General features: G+C 51.5%; 1 protein-coding gene across 1 annotated transcript; it reads right to left on the bottom strand.

Annotated features, from left to right (window-relative positions):
- Positions 1–2,177: 2,177 nt before the first annotated feature.
- On the bottom strand, positions 2,178–7,021 carry LOC113963088 (serine/threonine-protein kinase PAK 1-like). Its single transcript, XM_027673874.1, has 8 exons — positions 6,993–7,021; positions 6,756–6,819; positions 6,541–6,589; positions 5,186–5,295; positions 4,436–4,553; positions 3,501–3,600; positions 2,869–3,065; positions 2,178–2,379 (listed from the first exon to the last, which is right to left on the bottom strand). The coding sequence occupies exons 5-8, from the start codon at positions 4,520–4,522 to the stop codon at positions 2,203–2,205; spliced, it is 561 nt and encodes a 186-aa protein (XP_027529675.1). The 5' UTR covers positions 4,523–4,553; positions 5,186–5,295; positions 6,541–6,589; positions 6,756–6,819; positions 6,993–7,021; the 3' UTR covers positions 2,178–2,202.
- Between the last annotated feature and the right edge of the window lie 1,093 nt (positions 7,022–8,114).

The following is an 8,114-nucleotide window of genomic DNA, read 5'->3' as shown; positions in this document are numbered from 1 at the left end:
CATCCGGTCTTGAAGTGTTTCCAAAGCAGAGGTTGTCTGTTGGATGAACAAGCAGTGTGTTCCTAGGAGGAAGAGAATTGAAGTTAAGTGAAAAGGCACCTGAGGAGAAATTGTCTTGGACTGGAGGGTCTCCACACAGCCCTTTCAAGAGATAGAGAGGGCGGAGCTCTCCTTAGCAGATTTCTCCCTGGACTTGGCAAATTGCAGTTGATGGGCCAATGAAGCTTCTTTTAAAGAAGTATCCCCATCAGAACAGAATAAAAGAAACACCCTTCTCCCCTTGTCCACTCATTTGCTGATGTGGGCAAGAAGCCGACCAGACCTGCACCTCCATGACAAGCCTGGTCAGGGCTCCTACGGGGTTTGGCATCAGGGGAGGGTTTCTGCCACCACTTGAGGGTTTCTGCAGGGTTATAGAATTGTGCAGGGAGGACGGGATCTTTAAGATCATTGAGTCTAACAAAACACTGCCATGTCCACCCCTGAACTGTGTCCCTAAGGGCCATTCAGCATTGCTGTCCCCTCCGCGCTTCGGGAGCCGTCTACTGGGAACGAGCCAGAATTACACCTTTTACCTTTTCACCTCGGCGACTCAACTAACGGGAGAAATGCCTCTCGCCCGTCCTTCCTGCCTTCCTGCCTTCCTGCCTTCCTTCCTGCCTGCCTGCCTTTCTGCCTTCTGGCCTTCTTTCCTTCCTGCCTCTCTCCCTCTCTCCCTCCCCTCCCCTCCCTTCCTCTCCCGCCTCCCTCCCTCCCTCTCTCCCCCCTCCTCCCTCCCTCTCCGACCTCCCTTCAGTCCCTGACCCATCCCTCCATCCCTCCCTCCCTTCCTTCAGTTCAGTTCCCTCCGTTCAGTTCACTGTGGAGTTGATCAAGGAAGGAGACTCTTCCCAATTCCAAGCCAGACCAAAAACCGCATAATTGGGACTTTCCATCTGGAAGAAACAACGGACAATTGAGAAGCAAATTAGAGCTTCTTCAGAGGGTGACAAGGAAGGGAATCTTCCAGCGTAGTTGAGGTCTTACCGAGTTTTTATTCTGAGTCCCACTCAAGAAAGCCGTCCGGAAATGGTCTTCTTATCTCCGGTACTCCCTCGACTGCTTCGCTGCAACAATCACAGGAACCAGTCTGGAGAGAGGCTCGGCTGATTGTAGAAACGGATGCTGCCCAAAGGGGAAAACAAAAAGAGAGGAAGTGTTACTTTCCAGACTCCCTTCCTCACAGGCTCAAGCAGGACTCCTGTGCTTGCCAGAAAGATGGAGAAATAGGATGGAGGGGACCATCTGCATCTCTGTCTTCATGTCCAGGACCTTGCTATCCCAGGCAAAGCTGGCCCCTAATCCACAAATCCATTCCTCAGGGTGTCTTCTGCTTCAGCAGACTCCCTTAGGTTCCTCTTTTCTCCACGCATGGGCTAGTTTAGTTGCCCAAAGAGAGGAGAGGCATAAGCCATTGCTCAGGATACTCCAGCACCTCAAACACAGCCAAATCTCAGACCGCTCGGCTGGGACCGCTTCCGTTGGGTTCCTCCAGCACCATTTCAGGCCTGGCATCGTCCTACTTCAGTTCTTTTGCTACCAGGTCAAACCGAAGGCAGCATCAAAGTGCAAAAGTGGGCCACAGGAATGATCAGAAGGTGGAACCTCTCTTCTGAGGAAAGGCTGAGAGAATTGGGCTTGTTCAGCCTGGAGAAGAGCAGGCCCTGAGGAGACCTTCTTGCCACCTTTCCATACTTCAAGGGGGCTTAGAAGAAATATGGGGACACAGTTGTTCCCTGGGCCAGTTGCAATAGGGGAACTGGATTGAAACTAAAAGAAAGTCAACTCACACTGGGTCTAGGGAAGACATTGTTTACGGGGAGAGCGGTGAAACGCTGGCACAGGCTGCCCAGGGAGCTGGGAGGTGCCCCAGCCCTGGAAACATTTGAGGTCAGGCCAGAAGGAGCTGTGAGCAACCTGATCTCCTTGAAGTTCAGCGTCCCCACCCAGGGCAGGGCGGTTGGACTTGATGACCTTCACAGGTGCCTTGCAACCCCAAGCAGTGTAGGCTCCTACTTAGTTTTGATTGGAAAAGCAGCAGGCGTGGAGATTAGCAGGAGGGGGGATCATCTGATGCCTTGGAGTTTAGCCGAGAAGCCATGCCTGAGATGGGACAGCTGTTCCACCTGCAGCCGCTTCCCTCTTTACCTGCAGAACCCCTGGCTACACTCCCCTCTCTTGCATGACTTCCTGAACTGCTGCCTGCAGAGGGACGAGGAGAGGCGAGCGTCTGCCCAGGAACTTCTGCAGGTAGCAGTTCAGGAAGTCATGCAAGAGAGGGGAGTGTAGCCAGGGGTTCTGCAGCCTTGGTGTCCTTGCTCTGGCTATCAGGTCTTGAGCCTGAAGAAGAAGGAAACATGAGACTCTGCCTCTGCAAAGGGGCAATAAGCTCCTCAATTTCTTCCATGTCCCAAGAAACAGCCAAGGATTCGGCAAACAATTAGGGCTGCAGTCTGTGAAAGCAAGATCCTAAACTTACCCAGACCACCCAGACACAGGACAGAACAATACAGAGATGATTTAGAAGCCTGAAAGTGTCTGGTTGCGAGACAGAGCTCAGAGAGATCCAAAAGCGCACCAGATCTTTCAGGCATCGCTGAAGGCCAAGAGGAGAGGTTTCTGAAGTGGCTACGTGCCACTTCCCTTCTGAGGTTCTCCCCGTGAATGGCAACAGAGCTCCAGCAGAGGCTGGTGTGCTGCAGGGGCACTTTTAGAAATGGACCTCGGTGGGAGTAGTTCAAGCAGGTGGGAATGGCATTTTGTCTCATGGGAGACAGAAGATGGGACAGATTACAAAGACACTGGTGTCTGAGGGTCTTTGCAGCTTACCATGGAAGGGCTTTCCTTAAAGTAAGGAGGCTCTCCTTCCAGCATCTCTATTGCCACGATGCCGAGAGACCAGATGTCCACCTTGGGGCCGTAGGGTTGGCTTCTCACAACTTCAGGGGCCATCCAGTAAACAGTGCCGACCATGGAGCTCCGTGTCCTGTGCTCAGGGGTGAGCTGAGCACAGAGGCCAAAATCAACTGAGGAGAAAGACAAAGACTGTTCAAACAAGCTTCAGTTAGGAAACCAAGGAAAAGAATTGCCCACTCAAAGTCTGAGAGCGCGGTGCTGGATCGATCGGGGAAAGTGGCCGTGTTCAATTTCCTCAAGGCTGCAACCAAGCAAATAAGGCGTTGTCCCCTGACCAAAAGCCCCATGCCTCATGCAGTGCCTTTCATTTATTCACCTGAAGGTTTTGATTGTAACTCCCTCCCTCTGGAAGGGACACACACAAACCAAAGCCACTCTTAACACCGTGTTCCTCTCTAGACCTCTCTGCCCCTTGCAGCTGTGCTCTTAGCCTGCAGGAGTGGTCCGTGCACTCTGCCAAGCACCGCTGTTGGGGTCGTGGCAGTGACTCCACGGCAGCCCCACACCGCATCCCCGGAACGCTGAGCCCAAGCAAGAATACCCACCCAACTTCACCGCTCCGTCCAGGCCCAGAAGAATGTTGTCGCTTTTGATGTCTCTGTGGATGACCCCGTTGGAATGAAGGAAAGCCAGTCCCTGCAGGCACTGAGAGAGAAGAAACAAACAGGAGGGTAAAACTTAGTGATCGCATTTCACCACCCAAGAAAGGAAACTGCCGTAAAAGATTCAAGCATTTCTAGGGGAACAGTCAGCAATGACAGGGCACAGTGCTGTCAAGAGGAAGAACTTGCTGCGGCAACACTAGGAGAGCAGTGTCTTTCTAAGTGAAGGCATATTAGCTTTGAAAGAGAAACAGGCCTTGTTGCTCCAGTGCCCTGCAAAGCCCACCAGAATGACTGCTGCTGCAGTGCTTGTGCTCTCTGCCCCCAGAGGACAAAGGAGGCTTTGCCAACAAATGGCATGAAGTAGGTGGCTTCTGGGCGGGAGGTTGCACAATCAAGATTTTCTTGCTAGCCTCGCCAGCAGCCTTGGAAGTAGCACATTAGTCAGTCTTCAGAAGCAAACACCATGTTGGGTGCAAAGCTATCCTTTGAAGCTGAGGAGTGGCAGCAACGAGTCTGGATTTTTCTTTGCCATTCCTTCCAACTTCTGCCACCAGCACCTTTGCTTTTACAGGCAAGCAACGCAGTAGAGACAGGCTCCAGGCAAATGTTTAGAGAGGCCAAGTGGGCAACAGGAAATACATTTGAAAAACCACCAAGGGAGAGAGTACAAGCAGGGTGGATAAGAGTATCATAAGAACAGAGGATAGGAAGGGCAGGGACACTGGCAGGCAGTTCACTTGAGAGCCCCTTTCTCCTCCGGATCATAAGAGCAACAGAGGACCAAAGCTCTGAAGATGAAATCAGTGCTGTTCACCCCGCCTCTTTACAAGGACAATCCATTCCAAGCCATGCAAAGCACAAGTGGGATCCCTTACCTCCCGACAGACAGCTGCTATCTGCCCTACGGCCAGCCATGTCTCGGTAATAACATCAGTCAAAGAGCCTCCGTCCATGTGCTCCATCACCAGCCAGAGCTCCTGACTGACAAGGTAGCTGGAAGTAGAAAACAACAGCGTGGAGAGGAATGTGCACAGCTTAACTGCCTTATGGAAAAGCCTGCTCTCCGGAGTTTTTTTTCCAGGTCACTTGTACATGAAGGCAGACTAAAAGGAAGAGACATTCCGCCTGGGCTGGACAGGGCTTACAATCTCCATGAAAAGAGGAGCTGCCTAAGGTGGCAATCAAGGGCAAAAAGACATTTAGTAACAGCGAAGATGAACCTGGAACCGGGACACATCCCATCAGTTGGTTCATCCTCCTAACACATCAATTCCACCCTTCACTCCAGCAGCAAGGAGACATAATTTTCACAACTTTTATCTAAGCAAGGAGGGTGTGCAGCACTGAGGACAGAATTTGGTCAACCCTTTGAGAAAAGAAGATGGAGGGTGAGAACGTAGAGGCTGTTGATTTAGTTAGAGATCCAGGTTTTGGAAAACAGTCTTCAAACTGTGTCTGCCAGGAAGCACTAATGCAGACCAAATGCAATCTCCTCCCATACCTGCTATGCAAGTAGTTAATAATAATGAAAAGATCCATTTTCTGCCAGGGAGTCAAAGGCTTTTTAACCTTTGCCTTGCAAGTCTGTAAATGAACATTCACAGGATAATACCAGAACTGCTTACCTGTCTACATAGGTGACAATATTGGGGTGGTTCTTCTCCCTCAGGACCAGGATTTCTTTGAGGAGTTCCTCATTGCTCTGTTGGTGGAGATTGACTTGCTTGATGGCCACCTAAAATGACGTTGAAAACCATGAACTTGAGACGTCTCTCGCACGAGAGACAAGGAGCACGGAGTGCACGATTTTGGAACGACACAGCCAAGCTGAGCCCAACGGCCTCGCGATCCGACGTCAGAGCAATTTGGAACTGACATGACAGCAGCCCTTTTCTCTGCTGGCTCGAGTATCAGTTACAGGGCCTGGGTCCATGGATGTTTTGCCTTGTCCACTTGGCAGAAATGGTCTCTAAACTAGCAACCACAAAGCTCTAACAACACTCTGCACCCACATTCTTCCCAAATGGCCTTAGTCTGTCACCACTGTTATCATGTACACACGATTTGCAAGCACAAAGCAATGATGCTCTTGTGAAAGTGTATCCAAACAGCTGGTAATGCCTTAGCCTTTCTAGTGGGTCTGATGCGTATTTCACAAACTGCTGCTATTCTCAGTTGTGCAGGAAAGCAATCATATTACAGACCAAATGGTTGAGATTTGCAATTGGATATGGCCTAGGTGGTAAGCGGGGCTTAGTGCTTTTGAGTGCCTTGAGGACCTCTCTCTCAACACAGTTCCCAAGCGCAGCAGTGCAGGTGGATAAGGAAGTACCAGGAAGATTCTGATGTCTTTGCTGACAGCCAGAAACGAGAATTCAGGAAGGTGGAGCTGGAGCCCCAAAGAGCAGTGGGACTCTCTGAGGCACTACCGTGTCTGCTTACTACAAATAGCATCTCTGTAATGGGCTGGCCCAGACATCAGACCAAACCAGGATGGTACTGCTCGGGAGAGATCTTTGCTCTTGGTAAACGTGTTCTCATTGGTCAATGTGTTTGCCAACCAGCTTCACTAGGACTGAAACACAAAGCTGCGTTGCAAAGGTGGTCTCTCCTTCATTGGCTTTTGCGTTAGATTTTCAAGATGAAAGCCCTGGTGGAAAAAAAGCTAAATCCTCTCTGTGTCTGACCCTGGGATGAAGAGAAATTGGGCCTGAATGAGGGCAGTCGCCATCAGCCAGTCAATGCCCATTTATCACTTGAGACCACACTAGCGTGTCCTTCTCTGAAAGATAACGCTGCCCTCCTTGCATTCTTTCAGGTAGTGAAGAAGGACAAAGTCTGCCCCAAAAGCATTTTGCAGGCTGCCTCTAGCCTGGGCTTCAGAGGAACGACCTGTGCAGCAAAGAGCGGCGACCCAGAGCTCCAGCCACAGAGGAGAGCACTCAAGAGCTGCAAAAGCTGCGGGGTTGTTGGCACTTACCTCTCGTCCCGTGACAGCATCGAATGCTCTGTACACGGTGCCGAAACCCCTAGAAACAGAACAGCAGCGAAGAAATTCCGATCAGCACTGAGAGGCGGGAGACTCTGAGCCCTGTGTCTGAACACGCTGGGAGCTTGCCTGACCTCCCGCTTGAATGTGGCACCAGCAAAATACCTGGCCCCTGGTTTTGTCGAAGGAAGTGTGGTTGCACTCACCCTTTGCCAATATTTTGCCATCCAGTGTATTTCTTCAGCGGATCTCCCACACTCACAATGCTCCCTGAAAGAAGCCAAATGCAACGTGCTCACTTCATAGCAGAGATAGCAGTTTCCAGCAGATCCAAAAGGCAGCCCCTCTGTGACACCAGAGTGAGCAGGAACATGTGGCACAGCTCATACTGAGACATGCACACAACGCGCTGCTCTAGCAGACGAGAAATACGCAAGACGTACTCAGCAGCTTCAGGGACTGCTCCTCTCTCAGCTCTTGCAGCTGCTCTGCGCCCAGGCGTGAGCTGGACCGACTGCTGGGGCTCGAGTTCTCAGGCTGGGGAGTGGAGGCTTCCTCACAGGGGGCTGCTGGAGCCACAGGTTCGCTGGCAGGTTCGCCTCTGTAGATCTGGAACAAGCAATTGGTTTGTGTCAGAAAGGTGGCTGGCAGAGATGCCCCGGAGATCACATCTCAAATGCAAGGCTTCACAAAGATGGTGCCGCCAGGACTCTTCAACTGATTCATTAAACATTTTCACAGATTTTCTGAGAAATGACTGCAACAATGACCGCTTCACTTCGTGCCAACTCCTCCCTTCCCCCTCCAAGGACTACAGACACACAACCCTGTTGTGATGTTCTATCTCCTCCCATTGTCTCCTCTATTCCTTCAAATCTTAGGCAAGTGTTCAGTCTGCAGCACCTTCTGCTTTGACAGTTCCTGTGCCTCCCACAGATCTTGCTCAGCTTTGAGACCCATCACCTGCTGGGACTTGCCTGCCGTGCTCCTTCCCTCCTCAGTCCCAGCATCTACCTTGCAGGCCCTTGTTCCTGCCCTCCCTCTGTCAGCGGGCTACTCAGGCTTACCTGGCCATTCTCTCGCTCCTCTCTCGCCTCCTGCCTGCGCTGCCCTAGCTGCTGCTGGGTTTGGAGCAGCTCTACCTGAGTGCGGCACAGCTTCTCCAAGAGAGCGGTCTTCTCACGTGCCTTTTCTTGCAGGACCTGCAGAGAAAGGTGGAGGAGATGGCTTTCAACTTGCCCCACAACATCGGTGTGAGGTTGCGAGCTGACATGTCCACTCTGCCACCTCCAGGCAAAGAGAGCAAAGCAGTGCGAGACTACAGCTTGTCGCTGTCAGCCATATCAGAGCCGATGAGGAAAGGGAAAGAACAGCTTGAAAGTTCACCCCATGCTGAATGAGGACAAGACGCACAATGGATACGGGCAACTTGTTCCCAAATCTATCTGGGACCCCATGTTCAGCTAAACAAACACCTCAAAAAACTAGGCTGGCAGTCACAGGCCAGCACAAATGCATGGGATGATTGCTGGCCAAGCGGCCAGAGGACTAGCCCTGCTGTCCAG

The sequence above is a fragment of the Neopelma chrysocephalum genome, unplaced genomic scaffold (genome assembly GCF_003984885.1).
Source record: "Neopelma chrysocephalum unplaced genomic scaffold, ASM398488v2 Primary Assembly neopelma1_191140, whole genome shotgun sequence".
In the NCBI taxonomy this organism is placed as follows: domain Eukaryota; kingdom Metazoa; phylum Chordata; class Aves; order Passeriformes; family Pipridae; genus Neopelma; species Neopelma chrysocephalum.
The sequence above is the reverse complement of the archived record's forward strand: the minus strand, read 5'-3'. Positions and strand labels throughout refer to the sequence as shown.

Excerpts from the sequence above, each read along its gene's own strand:
- LOC113963088 (XM_027673874.1), bottom strand. The coding sequence starts at position 4,522 with ATGGAGCACATGGACGGAGGCTCTTTGACTGATGTTATTACCGAGACA. Across the intron at positions 3,066-3,500 it reads GGACGGAGCGGTGAAGTTGG|TTGATTTTGGCCTCTGTGCT; the intron begins GTGGGTATTCTT and ends CTTTCTCCTCAG. Across the intron at positions 2,380-2,868 it reads TTAAGGAAAGCCCTTCCATG|GCTCAAGACCTGATAGCCAG; the intron begins GTAAGCTGCAAA and ends CTTCTTCTTCAG.